Below are 23,939 nucleotides of genomic sequence, written 5' to 3'. Positions count from 1 at the left end.
GAGCTATGGGTTGAACAGTCAGTCAGTCAGCATGTTTTTATTGAGCACCTACTGTGTGGGCTTCCCAGATGGTGCCGTGGTAAAGAACCCGCCTGCCAGTGCAGGAGACGAAAGAGACACAGGTTCGATCCCTGGGTCTGGAAGATCCCATGGGGTAGGAAATGGCAACCCACTCCAGTATTCTTGCCTGGGAAATGCCATGTACAGTGGAGACTGGCGGCCTATAGTCCAGGGGGTCGCAAAAGAGTCGGACATGCCTGAGCACATGTGGGTGCACACACAGACACACGCACACACAAACACTGTGTGCCCACCTCGGAGAAGGGCAGGGGCTGGGAGATGCCCTGTGTGTGCAGACATGGTCCTGACTTTGCTGAGGACTCAGAGAGCCGAGGTTACTCCAGACATTCGGGAACCCCTTCTCTGCTTCGGGCCCTGTCTCTTCCAGCCCCTGCTGCCTTCCCACAAGGTAGCTGGCCTCACTCCCATTTTATAGACTAGGAAACGGAGGCACAGAAGGAAAGGTGACCTTCTCAGGTTGCCCTGCTGGCCGGCAGCAAAGCTGGGATTTAAATGCAGGTCTCTTTGAGAGCTTCCCTGGTGGCTCAGAAGGTAAAGAATCTGCGTGCAATGCAGGAGACCCAGGTTTGATCCCTGGGTGGGGAAGATCCCCTGGAGAAGGAAAGGGCAACCGACTCTAGTGTTCTTGCCTGGAGAATCCCATGGACAGAGGAGCCTGGCGGGCTACAGTCCACGGGGTTTGCAGAGTCGGACACGCTGAGCGACTCACACACATGCACTGTCTGAGGCAGAGTGTGCTGTCGGCCCGGGCACCTGCTGCCTGGGGAGGGGCCCCCGCCCAGGGATGAGCTGGCCTTCTGGCCGCGTTCTGGAAGCCTCAGCCTTAGCCTCGCTCGCCCCCTTGGCCCCCATCCCCCCCAGGAGCACTTTAACTACTACTCGCTGGACACCGCCCTGGGCCACCTTGTCTTCTCACTCAAGTATGACGTCATCGGGGACCAGGAACATCTGCGGCTGCTGCTCAGGTGAGGGCGGGGCGGGGGGGCCTGCGGCAGCTGGGAGGGCCGCGGACTCGGGGTCAGAGACTGTCTTAGTTTACCTGTTCCCCTCATGGAGGCCCAGAGAGGGCCAGCGATTTTCCTGAAGCTGCACAGCAAGTGCGCGCCTGAGCCAGGCCGGGCCCCTCCTCCCCTCTGGACCTCCCGGAGGTCTGCCCCTCCTGGTCTTACTGGCTGGGGCGGGGCTCCCGTCTCCCTTTCCCCCTTCCTCACCCCTCAGTGTGGGTTTTCTTCTCCCAGGACCAAGTGCCGGACATACCATGACGTCATCCCCATCTCCTGTCTCACTGAGTTCCCCAACGTGGTCCAGATGGCAAAGGTGAGGTCTCTGCTCTGTCAGGCGGAGCCCTGCTAGCAACCCCCATGGGCCCAGAGCTGGGCTGCGGCCTGGCCCCTGCAGACCCTCGGCTTTAGCCCCAGATCCTGGCCTGGGTGCTGTGGCCTGTCTCTGGAGTCCTGCCCCTTCTGTGTTCCCCTGATGCCCGCACGCTGGCTGTGTGTTTGGGGCACTCTTTAGGGCACCTTTTGGAGACAGGGGCCCCCAGTTCTCCCTACCTTATTCTGAGTGACAGTGAGCCCCCAGGTCTTCTTCCGCCTTAACTGCACGCCTCTCTGTTGTCCCGCTGTCCCCCGCCACCCGACTTTGGCCCGGGAGGCCCAGATGCCCCATCCTCATACCTTCCCTTCTCTCCTCCTGCAGTTGGTGTGTGAAGACGTGAATGTGGATCGATTCTATCCTGTGCTGTACCCCAAGGTATGGCTGGACCTGGGGAGGGCGGGTAACTAGGGGATCGGGCATGGATCGGGCACCTGCGGTGTGCAGGGCACTTTTCCTAAGTTCTCTCATTTAATCCTCACAACAAGCCTGCAGAGTCCGCAGTTTGTAGAAGAGGAACTAGAGGCCCAGAAAGGCTTGGTGCCTTATCTAGGGATGCCCGGCAGATAAGGAAGTCCACATTTGAACCCAGTGCTGTCTGCCTGGAAGCTAACTGCCTTCCAGTTACCTCTGGAAACTCACAAGTGCCATTTGGGGACCCTCCTAAGGGTCATCTGTGCTCCCGAGCCAAGGCTCCACTGGCCTTACCTTCCGACTCCAGAGGGGACCTGGGGAGAGGGTAACACAGGCGCCTCCCTAGGTACCAGCCAGCAGATGGCAGCTGCGCTTGCGGCTCTGTTGCTGGGTGCTGAAGACACTGTGAAAGTGTGGGATGGAGAGGGGCTTCATCTTCAGTAAGCCAGGAGGCTTCTCAAAAGAGCTGGACCCTGAAAGACGGGTACAGCCTGTGGCTCTGACTGAATTCCCCAGCAAGCTGAGGTCCCTGAGAAGTGAGTGGTCCAGGAAAGGTCCCCTGAAGGACGGGGTCTCAGTGATCAGGTCCCACCTCCCAGGTACAGAAGAGGACAAGGTGAGGAGGGGAACTTGCTCAAGGATCCACAGCACAGTGGAGGGACTCAGTCTGTTCCAGAACGATGAGATGGCTTCATAGAAGAGCCGGACTTCAGGCCGGTGTTAGAGCAGAGTTGGGGCGGGAGCTCGTGGGCAACACTCAGGAGCAATGAGCTTAGGCTTTGGAATCCAACTGAGTTCAAGCCCCAGCTCTGCCATCTGCCAGCTGTAGACCTTAAGTCTGTTCCTTAAGCTCTTGGAACCTCAGCATCTTCATCTGTGAAATGAGGGTAGCAGGAGTCCCTCACGGACCCTTTCCAAGAAGATGAGATGATGCGTGTGGAGTGCCTGGCACAGTGCTAGGCCCATAGAGCCATAAATAGCAACTTGAAAAAGCATTGTTTCAGACTTTAAGGGAATGAACTTATGGTTCCCAGTGGGGAAGGATGGAGGGAAGGGATAGTTAGGGAGTCTGGGAAGGACATGTACACACTGCTATATCTAAAATGGATAACCGACAAGGGCCTACTGTACAGCATAGGGAACCCTGCTCAGTGTTACGTGGCAGCCGGGATGGGAGGGGAGTCTGGGGGAGAACGGATACATGGATATGTACGGCTGAGGTGCTTCGCTGTGTACCCGAAATCGTCACAACATTGTTAATCGGTTGTATGCCCATATAAAATACAAAGTAAAAAAAGAAAAAAAATAAAAGCAGTGTGTTTCATTCATCACCCTTTCCCTGCAGGCCTCCCGCCTCATTGTCACCTTTGACGAGCATGTTATCAGCAATAACTTCAAGTTCGGAGTCATTTATCAGAAGCTCGGGCAGGTGTGCTGGCCTCCTCTTCCCCGCCCCCCACCCATCTGCCCACGTACCGGGGGCCTCAGACCTTGGCCATGGAGAGCACCTACCTGGGGACTCGAGCCCAGGAACCCCGGGGCTGCCAGAGGTCCCCCTTCCAGCCTTCCTGGGTGAGTGGGGGATGGCACCCGAGCTCGATGACCTCTGCCCTCTGCGTGCCTGCCCCTCCCCCAGACCTCCGAGGAAGAACTCTTCAGCACCAACGAGGAGAGCCCCGCCTTCGTGGAGTTCCTCGAGTTTCTGGGCCAGAAGGTCAAACTGCAGGACTTCAAGGGGTGAGCCCTGGGTTGGGATAAGCAGAGGAGAATCTGACCCATGCCTCTGGGCAGGGACAGAGCCCCCATCCTGGCTCCACCGAGGCCTGGCTGGGGCTGGAGACTGAGCCGTGGCCTGGGGGCGGTGCCTGGGGCAGGTTCCGAGGAGGCCTGGATGTGACCCACGGGCAGACGGGGACCGAGTCTGTGTACTGCAACTTCCGCAACAAGGAGATCATGTTTCACGTGTCCACCAAGCTGCCCTACACAGAAGGGGACGCCCAGCAGGTAGCCTCCCACCTGTCCTCCTGTGCCCCATCTACCTGCCCCTTTAGTGTCCACCACACCAGACTCAGGGGGGCCTGGGATAGGGAGAGGGAAGTGATCCGGTCCCCCGACTTGTGGCCTCCTCTGGTTGGGGGCAGGGTGAAAAGTGGCTGTGATGCCGTGGAAGCCTCAGTTTCCACATCTGTGAAATGGGGATGATAATGGCACCTACCTCACAGGTGAGCCCAAGTGAGAGGATGCACACAGAGTGGCTAGCACAGTATCTGATACTGATGGAGCAGGAGATCAGTAAGTGTGAGGATTTTTACCGGGAGTGAAGGGTTTTGTCAGGTTACGTGGGGGCACTTAGACTTGGCAGAGGTGGGAGTCAGGCAAAGCGTTCAAGATCAAGTGACTTTTAGGCTGCAGAGGAGGTGGGAGCGGGAGGCAGAGTGTTCCTGGGGAGAATAATGGCTCCCACCTTCTGCAGAGGGCTGGTGATGAGGAAGCCCAAGGCACGTTCCCCGAGCTGAACTCAGAGATCTGTCACCTTGCCCTAAGCTTCCTGGGAGCTGCCTGCCTTCTCCCTGTGACCCCCATGCCTCCACCCCAGGCGGATGAGGGCGTCATGGGAGAAAAATGGAAGCGTTTCTTCCTTACCCTTAATGTCTTTTCATTTTCTTTGAATAAGATTCTCTGTTCATTTTAGCAAGTCATATATACCGAGCGGAACTTAACTTGTTCAGGAGGGGCCATGAGTGGGGTGTTTAGACAGGAGGAGGGCAGAGAGGGAGGGTCTGGGGGCCTGGGTTCAAGTCCCCTAGGTCACTGGAAGACCCTGCGCTCTCAGCCTCAGCGTTCTCCTCTGTCACGGAATTCCAAGAACACAAAATTTTAAGACCAGTTTCTCGCCACATTTTTCTGGGGGGAAGCTCCCTAGATGTGCCCTCTGCCTACCCCCAGCCCCCCCACCCCACCCCAGCGGGCACCCTCCCCGAGCCCCCTGGGCCCCCTGCCAGGCGCTGAAAGGCTGTGGCCCTGTGTTCAGTTGCAGCGGAAGCGACACATTGGCAACGACATCGTGGCTGTGGTCTTCCAAGATGAGAACACGCCTTTTGTGCCGGACATGATTGCGTCCAACTTCCTGCACGCCTACGTGGTGGTGCAGGCCGAGGGCGGGGGCCCCGACGGGCCCCTCTACAAGGTGGGTGATCTCGGAGCTTCCCGAGGGCACCCCCCTGCCCCCTCCTCACTCGCTGCAAGGCCTCTCCGAGCCTCGGTTTTCACAGGTTTAAATAGGGGGGCTCTCCGGAGGACTCTGAGCCCGGCTGTTGCCCGGATGATGGCGGAGGATTCCCATCCCGCCCTCTCTGCTGCCTGAAGTCCGTCCCTTCAAAGAGGCTGTTTACCCTCCTCTGCCCTTTAGTCTCCTCTTCCTCTCGGCCCTCATGAGCCCCGAGACCCTCCACCCCTCCTCACCACTCAAATTCAGGACTAAGGATGGAGCTGCTGAAAACCTGAGGTCCGCCCACCCCATCTGTAGTCACCGAATATCCCCCGCTAAGGGGCAGCCCTGTGCCCAGCACCGGGCTAGGGAGACGAATCAGGTGTCTCTGGCTGGTGTTGGGACCCCCCCAGGGACACCCGCCCTCCCTTCCAGGTGTCCGTCACCGCGAGAGATGACGTCCCCTTCTTTGGACCACCCCTCCCGGACCCCGCTGTGTTTCGGAAGGTGAGGGGCAGCCCCCAGCCCCACCACGGCCGAGCAGGACTGAATGGGTGGGGGCCTTGGGGGTGCACAGTGCGCTGTACTAGGCCGTGGCGCCCCCGTGTGCCAGGGCAGCCAGGCCCCCCTAACCGAGGGGCTGGGGCCCAGCTTTTCTGTCCGTCTTGGTAAGAACGGTGACTGTTTCACAAAGTCACGGAGCAGACTGCATCATGGCTTTCCATTCCGCATAGCAGACTCTGTGGACTTCCCTCCAGTCTTGTCTTTTTGACAATTTCAGTCTTCTTCTAGTGTTTGGGGATGGGGACACACGTCTCTCACCTCTCAGAAGGAGCCTTGGCTCCAGTCCCCCAACAGATCCCCCAGACGGAGGTGGTGGGAGACCCCCAACCCAGCTGTCCTGAGGGGTGGGCAGCCGTGAAGGGCATAGGGGGGCTCCCACAGGCGCCTGGGCTGGGGCACCGGGAGTGAAGAGGACAGAACCCAGCAGAGCCCCAGCCCCTGACTCGTTGGGTCCCAGCCCCTGGTCTCTTGTGTGCCCCTGACCTCCCCCCTTTCTCTTTTCCACGCTGGGGGCTCCCAGGGGCCTGAGTTCCAGGAATTTCTGCTGACAAAGCTGATCAATGCCGAATATGCTTGCTACAAGGCAGAGAAGTTTGCCAAACTGGAGGTGAGGATGGGCTCTTGCGGCTGGGTCCCACCACTCCCTAGAATTTCAGCTGAGCCTCCTGGGAAGGGGAAGGCCATGTTCAGACCTCGGCCTTAGGGAGGGCTGCCTGGGGGAAGGACTGACAGGTGAGCAGGGCCAGAATCCAGGGAGAGGAAGGGGTCCTTAAGGAATGCCCAGGAGGGGCTCGGAGGTAGGCTGACGGCACACATGACGCAGTGGAGGGGGCGCGTGGGGAAGGAAGATCTCAGAGGAGGCGTGGTGAGCCCCCCGGGGTGGGGCGGGCTGCGCAGGGGCCCGAGAGAAACCGGCATAGGCTTCCGGGGCCCAGGCCCGCTTCCCACTCAGAGAAGGCGGCGGGGATTCCAAGTGCGGGAAGAAGGGCTGATCCCTGGGGTGTCTCCTGAGACAGGAGCGGACACGGGCCGCCCTCCTGGAGACGCTCTATGAAGAGCTGCACATCCACAGCCAGTCCATGATGGGTCTGGGGGGCGACGAGGACAAGATGGAGAACGGCGGCGGGGGCGGCGGCTTCTTCGAGTCCTTCAAGGTGAAGGGCGTGGGTCAGGGTGGGGATGGGGCAGGGACGGGGTGGGGATGGAGCGGGGATGCGATGGGGATCCGAGGTGCAGGGATGCGGGGCGGGACCAGGTGGGGGTGTGGCTAGAGGCGGGGTCGCGTGGGGCGTGGCTCGGGGTGGAGCCGGGCGTGGAGCGAATAGGCGCGAGCTCGGGTCAGGTGGGCGCGTACCTCGGGTAGAGCCCGGACGACGGTGAGCCTCAGGGTGGACCCAGGCTTTCGCGTAGCGTGGGCCGGGGCAGAGCCGCGGTTGGGAGCTGTCAGATGCGCTCTGGCTGGAGGAGGAGCTGGTGGTTGGAGGCGGGGCCTAAGCCTGGGGGCGGAGTCTGCCTGGAGGATAGAAGGTTGGAGCGCTCCTGTGCCAATGGTGGTGGCTGCCAAGTCAGGGCAGAGAAGCGAGGACCCCCGAGCCCTGACCCAGGGTGAGAAACCAGAGGTCCAGGAAGGAACGTGAACAAGGGGCCATAGGAGAGGGACTGGTCTGTATGGGCTTAGGCCGTGTGACCCGCTTAGGCTGCCTCTGGTTCAGTTCAGTTAGTGTCCGACTCTTTGCCACCCGATGGACTGCAGCATGCCAGGCCTCCCTGTCCATCACCAACTCCCAGAGTTTACTCAAAATCATGTCCAGCCATCTCATCCTCTGTAACGTCCCCTTCTCCTCCCACCTTCAGTCTTTCCCAGCATCAGGGTCTTTTCCAGTGAGCCAGTTCTTCACATCAGGTGGCCAAAGCATTGGAGTTTCAGCTTCAGCATCAGTCCTTCCGATGAATGGTCAGCTTAGTGTTGAAAGGACAGACACCCTGGATTCAGGTTGCAGCCTTTCCGCTTACCCTCTTGAGCATTCTCTGAGCCTCAGGTTTTTTTTAAGCTGTTGTTTAGGGTAATGGCTTCTTACCTCATACAGCTGTTCAGAATTATTTGTAAAGCAATTTGATCAGTGTAATGTAAGTTAAGAAACAAAATGCAAAGCTGTGCCCATTTACCTCGGCGACTACCATCAGCCTGAAAGACAGAGGAGAAACAAAGTTCCCTCCCCACCCTCCGACCCCCGCGGGGCCTGGAACCCCCAGGTTGCAGGTCCCCAGGCAGTGACCTCTTGGCCACTGTGCCCTCCACCCACAGGAGGCGGACTGCCCATCCTCCAGGTGCCCAGCCAGGCTGGCGGGGCCTCACCTTTACCCCAGGGCAGGCTACAAAGCTGGAGACGTGGGTTTGCATAAGAGGATTAGCCCAAGCCGCCCAAGTTCTGCCCTGGGCTGAGGTGAACAGACCGCCTTTGAGAAAGAGGCTTGAGGAGAGCCCTACCTCTGCGAGGAGGAGACAGCAAGTGCATGAGGTGGACATAGGCCCGGGCTGTCTTCTCTGAGGGAGGGCTCCAGGGCCCCGCATCTGGTGGGCACCGGATTAAGTCACAGCCTTTCTCGGACAGCAGAGCCCACGGCCTAGCTTTGGGTTTGGCATCTGGGTCCCAGACCCACCTCTGCTTTGGTTTCTTCTCGTGGAGAGTGGGCCTGGTAGCAGTGCTTGCCTCCTGGGGCGGATTGAGTGAGAGCAAAGGTAGAGAACCCTGGCCCGACGTGAGCTTTCCGTGCAGGTTGTCTGAAAAAAGCAAGGAGGGGAGGGAGGGAGGAAAGAAAAGCACGCAGGAAAGCAAGCTCTAAGAGACCCTTAAAAGGAGGAAACGGGTGTTTCTGGGGCGTTCTCTGCACACGCTTTGGGTCACAACTCCACGTCTCCTGTGGTCCTTACCACAGCCGCACGACAGGTCGGGAGGCTCCAAGGCTCAGCGGTGGAGTGATTTTCCTAAGGTCACCCAGCAAGCTAGTGGCAGAGCCGGGGCCTACACAGCCCTCTGCACGCGTGGGCTCACGGGAGGGGCCTTACCGGGGTCACTGAGGGTCGCATCGGTGGGTGGCTCCTGCGTTTCCCCAAGGGAGCGGGGGGCCTTACAAAACCCCTGCCCCACCTCCGCAGCGGGTCATCCGGAGCCGCAGCCAGTCCATGGACGCCATGGGCCTGAGCAACAAGAAGCCCCACACGGTGTCCACGAGCCACAGTGGGAGCTTCACGCCCAGCAATCCCGACCTGGCCAAGGCGGCTGGAATAGTGAGTGCCCCCCCAGCCCTGCCGTCCCAGGGCCCACCCCGGACTCTAGGCTAGGTCCCGCTACTGCTGTCCAGGGGGTCAGGCGCCCAGGCTATGACCCTGAGATCCTGCGGCCCCCTCTCCAGCCCTTTGGCGCACCGCCCCCCCCTCCTCCAGGCCCCTTATCCGGCCGGGACTTTCTGCAGCGTGTCAGCCCCCTCGCACGTTCCTTGGGGAGCACCTCCTGTCTTGTCGTTCGCTGGGAGTGGGGCTGCTGTGCGGACACCTCTTCCCACGCCTTGAGTTTCTGGGAGCACCTACTGTGTGTCAGGCTGTGGGCACGCACCGTGTGTCAGGACCTGGGTCTCTGCGTGAGCATCTGCTGCGTGTCTGGCTCTGAGATGCTGATGGGTCCCACTGTGTGTCCAGACCTGGGCTGCCGTGTGAGCTGTGTATTAGGACCCGGTTGCTGTGTGGACATGTGAGCGTCTCCCGTGGGCCCGGCCCTGCGTGTCTGCGAGCCCCTGTTGTGTGTCAGACCCTGGGCTCCTGTGTGGACCTGCGTCTGTAAGTGTCTGCCGTGTGCCCAGGCCCTGAGCTGCTGTATGAGGACCTACTATGTGTCAGGAAACGGCCTGCTGTGATGAGCCCTGGGTATCAGTGGTCACCCGTTACCTATCGGGGAACGAGCTCGGTGAGCGCCCGCCGTGTGCTCCCAGAGGCCGTTGTGGTTGTGGCTGCCTGCTGTGTGTCAGGGACTGGGCTTCAGTGTGAACCTCTCCTGAGTGATTACTTCCTGTCTGCCAGGCTCTGTGGGACTCTGCCACTAACACACAGAGGGTGTGCTGGGCACAGGATGAAAAAGGCCTTCAGCGGGGGGCCTGTCTGCTTGCCACTGCCCAGCGGCCAGCCCCGAGCTCTGCGCCTGCTGCTTTGCTGTCCCCTCCCCATCTGTCTTTCCTTCTGTCACCCATCCATCCATCCTTCCATCCATCCATCCTCCCATCCATCATTTATTGACTGTCAGCTGCATGCCAAGCAAGCCCTGTGCTCAGTGCTGTGAGGCCGTGTCCTTTGGCAGGAGGGACCCCCCACGCTCCGCCCCCACCCCGGCCCCGGGGTCTGGCCTGGCCGGGGGAGCAAGGCGAGTCTTCGTTTCCCAGCCGTCAGCAAGCCCACCGCCATGGGAGCCGCAGCCCGCCCTCCTCCAAGCCTGATGCCCCAGCCACTCTCTTCCTCCCCCCAGCGGGGCCCGGCCTCCCGCGGGCAGCTGCAGAGGGGCCCCGGGGACAGGGCCAGGCCAGCGGGCCCGCCACGGCAGTAACCAGAGCCATTTCTGTTTTTGTTTTTGCACAACTCTCCCCTCTCTTCACGTGGCCTCCTTTTCCTTCCCTTTCTCTCCTCTCCCCCTCTCCCCGCCACCCCCAACTTTCTTGCTCTTGTGCATTCTCCCCTCTTGTACCTTTCTTGCTCCTTTTCCTCCGCTTTTATCCCTGGCTTTTCCCTTTGTGCCTCCTCTCTCCATCTCTTCTTGTCCGTCCCATCCCCGGGTCCGTCTCTGTCTGTCTGTCTGTGTTTCACCCTGTGCCCCTTCTCGTGTGACTCTGCTTCCTTCCCGGCCTTGTCTCTCTTCACCCCCTGCCCAACTCTTCTTCTCTGTCCTTGTCTGTCTGTCTTTCCCTCCTCTCCCTGTCCCACTTCTCTCTCCCTGTCCCGCCATCCCTGCCTCTCTGATTCTCCGTCTGTCTGTCTGTCTCTCTCTGCCCCCTGCCCTCTGCCGCTTGCCAGTCATTGCTTATTCCCGGGAAAAGTGCCAGTAGATTCGGACGCCGAGGCAGTGCCATAGGCATAGGAACCGTGGAAGAGGTTGTCGTCCGCGGGGCCGCCGGCTCTGGAGGCTGTCTGCACGCGCTGTTCTCTGCTCGCTCTCAGGACGGAGGCCATATTGGGGACGTTGCCCCCTACCCCCCGCCCCCGCCCCCCCAGCCCCCGGGACAGGCCCGAGGGCCAGGCAGGACGGAGTGCCTGCAGCTCTGACGGCACTCAGCAACCTGCTTTGGGGCCTGGCACCTCTGCCAGAGCCAGCCCCCCCCCCCAACCCCACCAGGGGCTCTGGCCCTGCCCTGGCCCCTGGGGCTCTGGCCCAGACCCCGCCGGGTTCTGGTACCTGAAGACCCCACACCCAGCTGCACGTCCCCCAATATCGCCGGGCCTGCATGGAGCGCCCTGCCCTCCTCCGCCCACCTCCCGGTCCCGGCTGTGAACTGGCCTGGGGGCTCCTGCCTCCCTGGGGCCCCCCATCCTGCCTGCCTGCCCCAGAGAAGCAGGGAGCGGGGGGCCTGCTTCTGGCGCCTGGGGTGACCCACAGTAGCGTGCGTGGAAACTGAAGCGGGGGTATTTCATCTGCCGGGCTAGAGCCTCCCCCGGCAGGGCTGGAGTGGGACAGGGCCTGGTGGCTGAGCCTGCTTCCTCCCCGCCGCCCTCCGGCTGCAGGTCCCGTAATGCCCGGGGGGCTGCTGCTCTGAGGACCTGGCCTCCCTACCGGCCCCAGCCAGGAGGGGCTGTCCAGCCCCCTGCTCAGGCCTCTGCCCCCTTTTCCTAAGATCCCGGGTCCAGACCTGCTGTGTGACCTCAGGGGAGCCCTTTGCCGTCTCTGGGCCTGTTTTCCTTTATCTGTAAACTAGGTTGGCTCTCTTGGGAAGTGGACGGTCCTCTGCTTTGGGGCCTGGGCAGCAGGGGCCCCTGGGGGTGGCCTGTGGGCTGGGTGGGTGGGGGTCCCTGGAGCTCCGGGAGCAGGTGGGCACTGAGTTGGGGCCTCTGCCCGCAGTCGCTGATCGTCCCTGGCAAGAGCCCCACGAGGAAGAAGTCGGGTCCTTTCGGCTCGCGCCGCAGCAGTGCCATCGGCATCGAGAACATCCAGGAGGTGCAGGAGAAGAGGTGGGTGGAGCGGCGGGCGGGATGGCGTCCTTCTCCCTGCCCCGCACCCCTGCACCGACCCCCATTCAGCGGCGAAGGAAAGCGGACAACAGGGCGCTCCCAGCCTTCTCCCCTTCTGTCCCCACCGGTGACACCCGCCCGCACCCTCGAGGATCTGCTGTGCGCCAGCTCGTCATCTCAGGCTCCCGGGAGGGAGCCGTAGGTCAGGGGAGGGCCTGGCCCGGGTCACGCGGCGGGTGAGGGGCAGAGCTGGGGTCTGCGGAGCTCTCTAAGTACACCAGTGTGAGCGGGGTGTGCACCGCACCCACCACATGAGAAGCAGGGAGCCTTCGGGGAAGCAGAGCATCGTTCCTGGGCTGTGAATCCGGTCTTCACCACGCTGCAGCTGTGTGATCTCGGGAAAGTCACTGAACCTCTCTGAGCTTCATTGTCCTAAGCTGAGAATAAATAGGGATGAGGACACAAGCAGCGGCACGGCGCTGGCGCCGTGCGCGTGAAGCCGGGCGCCGGGGGCCCTGAGGTCTCAGGAGTGAGCTGGCCCTCCCTTCACAGGCAGGAGGGCCCGGAATCCCACGAATCCAGGGTTCAAGCCTTGGCTTTGCCACATCCTGGCTGCGCATCCCTGGGCAGATCCCTTCCCATCTCTGGACTCCGGTCTCCTTATCTATAACAGGGGACACTTACACCCCCATCCATGGGGGATGTCCTGTCTCTTTTTTCACTTTTTTTTTTTTTTTTTTTGGCCTCTCTTTGCGGCTTGTGGGATCTTAGTTCTGAGATCAGGGATTGAGCCTGAGTCTGTGGCACTGAAAATGCCAAGGCCTAACCCCTGGACCGCCGGGGAATTCCCACCGATGTTCTGCGTAGGTGCTCCCGCGGTGCCTGCTCCCTCCTGGTCAGCCCAGGGGCCGCGGGGACCGCTCCGGGGCTGGCCCCTGAGGATGCGGGGTGTGGGTACGAGGCAGGAGCGCCCGGGACCTCCTCTCCCCACCTGGGGCTCCTTCTTGAGGCCAGGCCTGGTGCTGAATCCCCTCTGCTGCCCCCATGTGCCCCGCAGGGAGAGCCCCCCGGCCGGCCAGAAGACCCCAGACAGCGGGCACGCCTCCCAGGAGCCCAAGTCGGAGAACTCATCCACTCAGAGCTCCCCAGAGATGCCCACGACCAAAAACAGGTTGGGGCTCGGGGCATGCTGAGCCGGGGGGCTTGGGTGTGGCGGGCCCATTCTTTCTCCCCCACTGTCTGGGCCCAGGGCTGCCCAGGAACGTGGACACGGCCACCCCAGGGCAGCAGGGGGCCCGGGCACTCTCCTGGGTCCTCCTCTGACACACCCGCTGAGCGCTTTGTGCACACCACGCTCTGCAAGACGGCAGTCAGCTGCCCCTGCCTCGCGGGGCTGACAGTCCAGAGTAACAGAATCTAGTAAGCTACTTCCAGGTAGCGATGACGGAAGGAAAATAAAGCAGAGGTTGCAATGAAGAGTGGCCGGGTGGGGGCGGGGGCTTAGATGGGGTCTCAGGGAAGACGTCTACCGAGGGGTGAGGTTGGAATTGAGAGCTGAGTGAGGAGTCGGCCCTGTTAGGACAGACTGGCGGCGGCGGCGTGGCAGCGGGAGGAGGGTGCCGTGCAAAGGCCCTGAGGCATGCCTGAAGGCTCAGCAGAAGGGTGGTGTCGTTGGAGCTGAGTGAGTGAGGCTGGGCCCAGGTGGTTGTTGATGGTAGATGGGAGGAGTTGAAGAGTTGGGCAGGGGCTGGATCATGGCTTTGAAGGCTCTGTGAGAACTTTGAATTTTTTTAAAAAATGTATTTATTTTTGGCGTGCTGGGTCTTCACTGCTGCGCGGGCTTTTCTCTAGTTGTGGAGAGCGGGGGCTCCTCTCCAGCGGTGGGGCGCAGGCCTCTCACGTCGTGGGGCCGTAGGGGCTTCAGTAGTTTGGGCACGCAGGCTCAGGGCTTGGGGCGCTCGGGCTCCCAGCACGGGCTCAGTACTCGTGGTGCTCGGGCTTAGTTTCCCGACAGCCCGTGGGATCTTCCCGGATCGGGGATCAAACCTGTATCTTCTCTGCATCGGCAGGCAGATTCTTCCCCACGGAGCCCCCAGGGAAGCCTGAGAACTTTGGGTTTTATCCTAAGTGTAGCAAGGAGGCTCTGGAGGATTTTGTTTAAGAGGAGTGATGCTTTCACAAGCCGACTGTGGTCACCATGTGAGGGTGGGCCCAGGAGCAGAGAGGCCAGCCCGGAGGCCGCCCTCCATTCATTGCTTGTCAGCTGAGCCCCGGGGGTGAGAGGGCTGGGGAGAGGGCCCGTCCTGGGCTGAGGAGTCAGGCAGGTGAACAGGGAAGCAGGAAAATGCTGCAGGCACAGGACGAGACAGCCGAGCAGAGAGGGTCGTTCCCCCCGCGCGGGGGAATCAGGGAGGGCCTCCTTGAGGCAGTGTCCCCCCCTCACCCCGGCTGGTGTTTGAAAAGTGAGTTTACTCTTTAGGACTTGAGGGAAGGCGTGGAACCCCAGGCAGGAGACACAGTTTGGCCCGCAGTGGATTTTCCTCCAGAAAGGGGGGAGGAAGGAACAAGTGGGTAGATGTTTCTCTCTGAGCAGAAGCTAGAAGGCAGGAGATCCAGTGCAGTGTTACATGAGCTCCTCCGGCTGTATTGGTGACATTGGAATAATCAGTGTGATATGGTGGTGATCGTGGGGAGAAAAGACCTTGGACATGGAACCAAACTGAGAGAGAGTTAAGGGAGCAGACTGTGGAGGTGGAAGGCCTGGATCCTGCCTGTTCTTCCACCTCTGGCTGGGTGACCTCGGGCTGGGTGCCCACCTTCTCTGTTCCTGGGTGTCTGCTCATCTGTAAAATGGGTCCAATAATGATAGCAATGAGATAACTGGGGTTAACACACTTAGATCAGTGCCTGGCACAGAGGAAATCTGCACTCAATGATGGTGCCGATGGTATAACTATTAACCGATGGTTTTAACTATTAACCGATGGTGTATAAATAAATAGTTCCGACTGAACACACAGCCAAGAGAATTGGGCTTCATCGGGGGCAGTGGGGAGCCAGGGTAGGAGCAGGACTGGGGCCCTACAGGATCTCTGTGTTAGGAAGAACGGTGGCATCGGGGAGGCTTGGGGCCCCGGAAGCTATAAGGTGCCATGGTGGAGCTTGGCTGGCTGCAGGCTGGGCCTGCCTGGGCAGAGAGGGCAGGGACCGGGGGTCTTGGCTCAGGAGGTGCCCACCAGGGATGCTGACTGATGGGACCTGTTCTGTGGCAGAGCGGAGACAGCGGCCCAGAGAGCAGAAGTGCTGAAGGACTTCTCCCGCTCCTCGTCCAGCGCCAGCAGCTTCGCCAGCGTCGTGGAGGAAGCAGAGGGTGTGGACGCAGACGACACAGGCCTGGTGAGAGGCCCAGGGGGGAGAGGGGCCCCATGGCGGCACGAAAGGGGTGCTCTCTGATCCCTGGAGATGATGCTCCAGGGTGAAGCGTGAGCCCGGCTGTGGCTGAGCTGTGATCAGGAGACCCAGTCCCGAGGAGTAGTGCAGGCTGACCTTCCCTTACTCTGAAGCCTCCCATGGCTCCCCAGTTCCCCAGTCTGTGAGGTCACTGAAGGTCTAGCCCTTCCCTCCCCAGCCCCGCCTCTTACCCCTTTGGCCAGTTCACCTTGCTCCTTCAGCCAGTCCCCCGAACCACTCAGGCTTATTACTCTACCCCTGGGCCTTTGCACATGCCGGTCCGCTATCTGGAACACTACCTGCTCCCTCCTTCCCCCATTGTCCGACTGGCTCCTACTCCTCCTCAGCTCAGCCTCACAGTGCCTCCTTCGGGAAGCCTGCCTTTCCGGTTCCTGGGTGGGTTAGGAACCCCTGTACACTCTCACCCTGGGCTCTGTCCTTGGCTCCATCACGCTTCGTTCCGCAACCCTTCAGTTCCCTGCCAGGCTCCATGTCAGATGCTGCACGTGCAGACCGCCGAGCCCCCACCCCGTGGGGCTTGGGATCTGGAACTGTGCTAGTCTCTTCCCAGCCTGTCTCTCCTCTTGACCTGGAGCTCTTGGAGGGCCAGGACCCCTCTCGATTTTTCTTGGTGGCTTGGCTTATGAGAACATCAGGGTTTGGACGCACGGATGAGTGGAGGGTGTGTCTGTGTCTGTGTCCGCTTTTCTTCCCACTCTGCCCTCCTGGCGTCCCCTGGGGCAGACATGGCTGGGCCCTCACCCTCTCTGCAGAAGGGCCAGGGTCAGGGGGGTTGTGGATTATAGCAGAGGAGGGGTGAGGAGGGGAGAGGGAGCCAGCCAGTGCCGCGGGCAAGGACTTAGCCTCCCTCCTGCTCTCCTCCCCGTCCCAGGAGAGCGTTTCCTCCTCGGGGACGCCCCACAAGCGGGACTCCTTCATCTACAGCACGTGGCTGGAGGACAGCATCAGTACCACGAGCGGAGGCAGCTCCCCAGGTACCAGCAGGGCCAGCCCCGCAGCGGGCACGGCCACTCCTGTGATGGGCGGGGCCCAGGGCTGGGCATGGAGGGCATGGAGACCCGTTTTCAGGCCCCAGGTGGTGGGTGTGATGGGCCTGCTGCTGACCTGGGCTCCGTGGGCTGGTCCTTATCCCATCTATTATGGTAGTTGGTGGCTCGGAGGACTGGTGGCTTCTAGAAGGGCCTTGGAGGTTGATGGGGCTTTAAAGGGGGTAAAGACAGGAGTTAAGGGTGGGGGTCCCCAAGGGAGGGGCTTGCTGGGGTTGGGGGACGCTGGTGCCGACCGCCCATCCATGCCCCCATCTCCCTGGTGCCTCCCCGCGGCCAGTGAGGTGGCTCCCTCCTGCCTCCCTCCCCAGGCCCCTCTCGGTCACCCCACCCCGATGCCGGCAAGTTGGGGGACCCTGCGTGTCCCGAGATCAAGATCCAGCTGGAAGCATCTGAACAGCACACGCCCCAGCTGGTACGTGCAGCTGCCAGGGGCCTGGGTGGGGGTGGGATGGATGGCCTGGGGGCTGGGCCTGTGGAGAGCACCCCCTGCCCCCCGGGAGGGGGATCGGCTGTTGGGGAGAGGCCTCAGGTGGCCAGGGGTCCCCAGGGATGGCGCTGGACCAAGACGCACTGCCCCGCTGCCCCAAGCCTGGAGGGGTTGGGCTTGTCCAGCTTGGGCACAACCGCTGACTTCTGCTCGCCCGTGTCTCCCACATCCCCTGTCCCGGCGCCTGTATTGCCGCTGTTCTGACCACAGGGCTGTTAGCCACTCTGCCGCTCTGAAGGTGACCCCGAGCAGGTCAGTCCCGGCCCTCAGCTCCTGTTTGGTTGGGGGCCGGCGGGGGAGAAAGGGCAGAGGAAGGCAGGGCTGGGCCGACTTGTTTGTTTCTCCATCACCTCTGCGGGGTGAGAGTTACATATTTAGGTTTGAATCCTCTGCCGCTCAGTTGCTAGGTGACCCTGGGCTTCAGTTTCCTTATCTGTACAGTGGGTCAATAAATTCTGCCTCACCTCTGCCCGTGAGTTGCTGAGAGGATTTGACGAGAGCCTAAAAGGGACTTGGGAGTCATTGGGAGGGAGGGGTCTCGGGCGTTCCCCTTGGGATGGAAAGATCCAGAGCCTGCCGTCCCAAGGGTGGGACCCCTCCACTGCTGTCTCCCTGTTTCATGGCGCGTCCGTCTCCCTTTACCCTGCAGACGAGGCCGCAGAAGCACGAGGCGAGATGCTCCAGCAGATCCAGGCGGACGGGACCTCCGCCCCGAAGGCCAGCACCAGCCTGGGGCCCGCCCCTCGCCTCCCCAGCCCTCCTTCTGGCCCATGTCCGGGCTGTCTCTGCAGAGTGGAGCCGTCCAGCCCTGGGAGCGGGGAAGCTGCTGGCACCGTCCCCACCCCCTGGGCTGGGGGGCTGGCTGGGGCGGGGAGAGGTCAGCTGGAACGGGACTCCAGGCCTGGCTCATCCATCACCCTTGGGTGCCGCTCTGGATTCGAGGGAGTGAGCTGGAAAGGAGAGCTGAGACATCTCGGTGCACGCAGAGCCTGCCGTGGAGGCGGTGGGGAGGAGGAGCCCTGGGCTGGGAGTCCTGAGTCCTGGCCTGTGATTTGGGATCCGCTGTGCAACTCTGGGCCCGTCATGCTCCCTCTCTGGGTGCCTCTGCTCTGAATGGACGAGATCATTTCAGAGGTCACTGAAGACTCCGCGCAGCTGCCCTAGAATGGAGGATTGCCCTCCCCGGGGGCCTCCCGTCACCCTCTCCTGCTCCTTGGGGTTCCTGGGTCCCCAGGTCGGCTGAGGGGCATGGGGCTGGCTGTGCCCATGGCACCTCCTAGACCCTCAGGCCGTGTGCCGCAGACCTGCGGAGGCCCTGCCCACCGCCTCTACGTGACAGACGAGTGACCCCATTGTGGGCATCGGGGGGCCCACGTGGCTCTTCCGTCAGCCCCCGGCTCGACCCCCGGCACCTCCTGCTCCTGGCCCTCCAGGCCGAGGGGTCTCAGCTGGCTCACCTTTGCACCACCCCCACCCCGCACAGAGCGGGCAGTCAGGCACAGCTGCTGTGAGTCCACATCCTTGTGTGTGTCCACACTTTTTAGGCACCACGCCAAAGGGCAGCCTCCGGCCCCAACACCCGTTTCGGAAGCCCCTGTGGCCGCGTGTGTGTGTCGGTAACAGTTGTACAAAATAAATTCTATTTATCGCTATTGTACCCCGAGTTGGACCTGGCTTCATGTGACCCTCTCCCTCCTCTCAGATCAACCCCAGACAGATCTTAGGGGTGCTGTGGTCAAGGACAAGAGCCTGTTCACTACGCCCCACCACTCCCCACCCCCCAACCTCCCCACCCCGCCATCCCCACCAAATCAGAGCTGCTGGGTCTGCAGACACCTCCGAGGCCAAGCCATGGGCTCTTTGACCACCAGTTGTGGCCTTCCCCTCTGCCCTTTTCCCGCCTTGTTCCCTCTCCCCAGCAGGGAGAACCTGGCTTTGAAGTCAACTCAGTTCAGTTCAGTCGCTCAGTCCTGTCCGACTACTAACCCTAACTCTTTGCGACCCCATGGACTGCGCCAGGCCTCCCTGTCCATCACCAACTCCCGGAGCCTGCTCAAATTCACGCCCACCAACTGGAGTCCTGCTACTCGCTGGTGGTGCTGAGAAACTTAGAAGCTTCTCCGAGCCTGTCTCTACTTCTGTAACACGGGAGTGGTAGCACTTCTCCTGGGGGTCCGTCCTGAGGATTCCTCCAGCGGCTGCAGGCGCGCCCGGTGGGCGAAGGTCACGTGTGTTCCCCGTGTGGCCACCAGGGGGCGCCAAGGGATCGCGTACCCGCACTGATGGGGGCGGGGACCGGCTGAACCTGTCCAGCGGCCGGAAGGCGCTCAGCCCGTGCAGAGCAATGGGGCGATAAAGGGGCGATCAGGGCCTCGGGGGAGGGTGGGGTGGGGGAGACGTGGGAGGAGCCCGGGGATCCAGCCTGGCTGAGGGGGGTTGGGGAAGACCCCGTGGTGCCTGAGCACCCCCGGAAAGGCTTGGCGGAGTGTCCGTGGGGAGGGAGCCGCCGGTGCGCAGGGAGGCCTGAGTGTACCGCTTGCAGCTGAGAAGGGAAGGTGATGGTGATGGTGGAGGGGGCAGGCAGAGGGCAGGGACCAGGCCAGAGGCCCCATGGCCTTGGATATGCCGAGGTCAGCGGGGAAGCCGTGGAGCAGGCAACACCGGGAGCGGGGGGTGGCTGGCGGCGGCCGCCGGGCAGCGTCGGTCCAGGAGCCCTTTGCCAAGGACACGGGGCGTCTGCAAGGTGCTGGGAGAGGAGCGTCTGGAGGAAGGGGCTGAGGGAGGAGCTGGGAGGCGCTCAGGGGTCCGCCCGAAGGTGTACGGGGTGTGGGGGATTCTGCTCTGAGACAGGAGCGCAGGAAGCAGGGCAGGTTGGGGGATTTGGGGCCTGGAGGTGGGCCCCCGGGGGACTCACGATGCCTTGGCCTCACGCCCTCCCCACCACCAGCCCCCACGCCCTCCCCGGGACGATGCTGGGGGCACCCTAGGGCCTTCCTGACGGGGCCCTGCTGTGACCCTCGGATGTCTGGGGCCCCCCCCAGGGGTGGTGACTCACTCCCCCGCTCCGTCCACCTGGGTCTGGCCCTAGACTCAAGGGGTCCCCAGCTCACCCCCCCACTCCCTCCTCTGCCTAACCCCTCTTCTCTAACCCTCGCCGCTCCCCCCCCAAGCCCTACCTCCTCCCATCCCACCAAGGGCCAGTAGCCACAGTCCAGCCCCAAGATCTAGAGCCTAGCTCTGAGTTTATTTACCTCCTATAAGCTCAGTAACTTTGGGCGCATGGACCTCGGGCAATGCTAACAGCCCCGCCTTCAGGGCCCGGGTGGGAGGATTCAGTGAGGTGGTGCCTCATGAAGTTCTCGGTGCAGCCCCAGCATGCGGTGCGTTGTGGGGGGCTTGCACTTAGCCACAAATGAGGACATCTCCATCACCCACATCGCAGGCCGTGGGGCCAGCTCTCTGCATGGGCGATGAGGTGGCTGGCCCGGGACGGGTGTCAGGAATGTGCGATGATCAATTGCATCCCTGAACCCCAGCCTCCAGGGCTCCCCGGCTTGATGATCCTTCCAGAAAAGAACTGGGTGTATCCCGCTGTGTCCCGTTACTGGGTGCCCACCGCCCCCCCTGGTTGCCCACCGCCCCCCCCACCGCCCGCTCTGGCCCCCTGCCGACCTAGCGCAGAAGCTGGAGCCCAGCTGGGCATGCAGCACCCTCTTTGGCCCCCTTGGCCTGCCTGGGTGTGCCTGCGCCCCCATCAGTGGAAACGACCAGCTTTAGGGCTGGGTTCCAGCCGGGGCCCCCACCCCACCCCACCCTTCCAGGCTCCAGGGTGGGGCCCGGGGAGGCCAAGTACCAGACCGGCCTCTGTGATCAAAGCGTCCAGTGCTGTTTCTCTTGTGCCCGCGCCAGCTCTGTGCTCGTCCTGGGTTTGGAGGTGGGCAGGGCGAGCCGGGACACGGACCCGAGGCTGGAATTAGGGCCTAGGCGAGAGGCTCCGGGCCCCGGGAAGCCCTGGGCTCGGCTTAGAGACGACTCTGGTGCTGCGAACAGCTGTCAGAGGTTGCTCCAGACGCAGGAGGCGAGAGGCCCCTGAGGAGGGGCTTGGCTGCCTGGCTGACCCGGCAGCCTCATCTCCCCTGCCTCAGAGTGGGGACCTGTCTCCCCAGGCGTCAGTCTCCCCACCTGTAAAATGGGGGCAGAGTCCTACCTGTCACCATGAAGAGGCTCTCGTAGCCTCTAAGGGACCTGGTCTGGATCCCGTGCCCACTAGGAGGGGTCCTCCCCCCATCTCCCAGCCGCTGGGGTGTCCTTGGACGCCAATGTCTTGCCCTGGGGCAGCTTTGCCAAAGAGCCGGCCACAGGCCCAGGCCCGCCCAGCGCCAGGGGACTGCGACCTGGACGTTCTCTGCTGTTCAGGCCACAGGGGGTACTTAACCAGGGACCCTGGAATGTGGAGGTCCCGCCCTGCCGAGGGGACAGCCAGGGACGGAGCCTCCTGAAATAACCAGATCTGGTTAGCAAGGCTAATTTTAAACGCCACTCTGGCTGCCCCAGAGGCCCTTCTGGGAAGCTGTCAATGTCCCTGTGTTTGGCCCCTGGGAGGCAGGGCGAGGGGAGAGAGGGCAGAGGGGCCCCGAGGACCCCCACCCCTGACAGCCGGCACTGGAGACCCCAGGCTGCGGCCCAAGGCCGGCCCATCCAGAGCCCAGAGCCCTGGCCCCAAACTGGGCTGCAGGGGCCCAGCGTCTGCCCTGAGCCACTCCAAAGGAACCCTGGTGGGCTCTCCAGACCCTCCTCCCGCTGCAGCTTCCTGAACCGGAAGCTCTCTGTAGGTCTGTCTTAGCCATCTTCCACATCTCCTTCTGCTTCCTCGCCCTGCCCCTTCCTCTCTGGGTCTCTGCCTCTCTGTCTCTGACGCTGGAGTCTCTGCAGCGATGCCTCTGTTCCTCTCTCTCTGGGTCCCTCATGCAAGAGGCCCCGGCAGCCTTCCTGACAGCCTGTCGGCTGGACTGTGTGTGTGAGATAGGGGGCAGGTGTCCACCTGGGAGCTGGGGCTGCAGGTGGGGCCCGCCGAGGGAAGGAGCGCCGTCCTGGGAGCCAGCAGGAGCTGTCACCGGGCAGGCAGGGGCCGTGTCCAGGCATGACCTGGGCCATCCGGCCCAGCCCGGCCGGGCACGAGCAGAAGGAATGAACTTTGGGGGTAAGGTTGCCAGATTTAGCAAGTAGAAACCCACGAGCCCAGGTAAAGTTGCATTTCAGATAAACAAGGGAGGATTTTTTAGTTTAAGTATACCTCATGCAATGTTTGGACACAGACTAAAAATCCTCCCTTGTTTATCTGAAATTTGAGTTTGACTAGGCATCTTATATTTTATCTGGCAGCCCTCTCCTGGGAGGCTTTAAGAGTGGGAAATTTTTTAGCAACAGCAGGTTTTAGAGACTGAGGGCGCCCCCGCCTGGCAAGGATGTGGTAGCAAGACCCTGGGGAAATCCCAGTCTGATGGGGGAGGCACGGCTCCCGCCCGCAGGCAGCTTTCAGTCCTCCAGGCGAAGGGGCAGGGGCAGTCCTCGGGAGCTTGGTGGGTGGAGCTCACACGACACCAGCTACCTCTTCAGTGGAACCAGCAGAAAGGAGGGTCTCTCCTGAGCCCCTGAGCCTCACCCAGGGCCTGGCACATAGTAGGGGCTTCATAATTATTTGTCAAATGAGTGAAGAATTCTCCCAGCCCATGCCCACGGGAGTGGGAGGGTGCCTGGCCAGCAGAGGCTCCAACACCGACCTCCCAAGCTGCTTGGATCCAACTGGTGTGCTGCCCCCACCCCGGGGGACGCCCAAAGTGAGCTGCAGAGGAGGAGGAGAAAGTGGGGAGAAGGCATGGAGAGATGATGCCTACCCCGCTCTCCCCGCAGACCCCAACCCCTACTCAGGGTCCAGCCTGGGCAAGGGTACAGGTCAGGCGTGGGAACTGGGGGAGGGTGACCTCTGGCCCCAGGGACTGGTGGGGACTAAGGCAGAGGGCAGGCCAAAGAGGTGGCTGCTCAGGGCTCCTTAGGGGGACATTTGAATAAGTTGGGGGATTCCTGGGACCCAGAAACTTGAGGACACTTGTTTCTGTGGAGGTAAGATTTGGGCCTTTTCCTTTAGCCCAGTAATCTCAGGGGTCTTCCTGGAGTGGGCAACAAAGGAGAGGCCTGTGGCTCTCCCACACCTCCCCCACGGCGGAGTCCCTTGAACAGCCTTTTTGCTCGTTCATTCATTCGTTTTTTCACTTGCTAATTCTCCCCTCACTGTTACCATTCACTAGGACAGCCTGGCTCTGTGCCCTGGGAAAAAGGACTGTGGCATCTCACCCAACCTCAGTCGGAACATACCTGTTCCAGGGCTGGCGCTGCCGCTGGCTCCCCGCGTGAGCCTGGGCCAGTCACTGACCAGCTGGAGCCTCAGTTTCCCCATCTCTACAATGGGGATAAGGCTAGCAGCTCCCTCCTATGCCACAGTGAAGGTGTGAGATGAGGCCAGCCTTCGGTGAGAGCTTCAGAAGGGGGAGCTGTCATGACTACTTGCTGTCATCACTGGTAGCATGTTGAGGCCCCTGTGGGCTGGGCGGGGGAGTGGATGGCCCCAAAGTCCAGGCCCCAGGACCCGAGCCTCCCTGAGCTATCCCGACAGCCCCCGTCTCCTCTCGGGGCTTCAGCCCTCTTGGCCCCTATCTCTCCTTTTCAAGGAAGTTCAGCTCCCGCAAGGTGCCTCTGGCTTCCAGATCGGCAAGGCACCCATCCTTCGGACAGAAGTGAGAGTTGGGGCTGGAGCCTGGACTGGCTGTTGGCCAACGAGGAGCCCCCCCCCCCCCCAGCCTGCGGTGTGACCTGGAGCCCGTCCCACCTGCTCGGGCCTCGGTTTCCCCAGGCGTACAGCGAGGGGGAGGGGCTGGACACCCCGCCTTAGCCTGGACGGGACCCTCTGCGTGTCACCCCATCAGTAACGGGTTAGCTCTGAGCCTGTAATCACTTCGGGCCTGGGAAGAACTAACAGCGTCCCTGTAAATTGAGCTCTAATTGCGGCTTTCAGTGGAGTCAGCTGCTCCC

The 23,939-nt window shown here is 61.8% G+C and overlaps 1 protein-coding gene across 4 annotated transcripts in view; it reads left to right on the top strand.

The window, feature by feature from the left end:
* The window catches only part of RAP1GAP (RAP1 GTPase activating protein), a 49,922-nt gene extending 32,322 nt beyond the window's left edge, over positions 1 to 17,600 (top strand). Inside the window, exons 6-24 of one of the 4 annotated variants that reach the window (XR_009693785.1) lie at positions 943 to 1,046; positions 1,320 to 1,398; positions 1,780 to 1,833; positions 3,215 to 3,298; positions 3,506 to 3,606; positions 3,744 to 3,873; positions 4,901 to 5,056; positions 5,513 to 5,584; positions 6,162 to 6,248; positions 6,658 to 6,795; positions 8,799 to 8,930; positions 10,698 to 10,775; positions 11,737 to 11,846; positions 12,904 to 13,017; positions 15,119 to 15,242; positions 16,189 to 16,291; positions 16,644 to 16,778; positions 17,064 to 17,105; positions 17,503 to 17,600. Coding sequence is in view for 2 of the 4 variants with exons in the window: in XM_061148109.1 (XP_061004092.1) it covers positions 943 to 1,046; positions 1,320 to 1,398; positions 1,780 to 1,833; positions 3,215 to 3,298; positions 3,506 to 3,606; positions 3,744 to 3,873; positions 4,901 to 5,056; positions 5,513 to 5,584; positions 6,162 to 6,248; positions 6,658 to 6,795; positions 8,799 to 8,930; positions 10,698 to 10,775; positions 11,737 to 11,846; positions 12,904 to 13,017; positions 15,119 to 15,242; positions 16,189 to 16,291; positions 16,675 to 16,778; positions 17,064 to 17,072 (1,779 nt within the window). In the remaining 2 variants the exon portion in view is untranslated. The remainder of the gene's footprint in view (positions 1 to 942; positions 1,047 to 1,319; positions 1,399 to 1,779; positions 1,834 to 3,214; positions 3,299 to 3,505; positions 3,607 to 3,743; positions 3,874 to 4,900; positions 5,057 to 5,512; positions 5,585 to 6,161; positions 6,249 to 6,657; positions 6,796 to 8,798; positions 8,931 to 10,697; positions 10,776 to 11,736; positions 11,847 to 12,903; positions 13,018 to 15,118; positions 15,243 to 16,188; positions 16,292 to 16,643; positions 16,779 to 17,063; positions 17,106 to 17,502) is intronic. The other 3 variants (XM_061148109.1, XR_009693784.1, XM_061148110.1) reach the window with 3 other exon arrangements.
* The last annotated feature ends 6,339 nt before the right edge of the window (positions 17,601 to 23,939 follow it).

This window comes from Dama dama, chromosome 8, assembly GCF_033118175.1.
Source record: "Dama dama isolate Ldn47 chromosome 8, ASM3311817v1, whole genome shotgun sequence".
In the NCBI taxonomy this organism is placed as follows: Eukaryota; Metazoa; Chordata; class Mammalia; order Artiodactyla; family Cervidae; genus Dama; species Dama dama.
This window is presented reverse-complemented; position numbering and strand designations above follow the sequence as displayed.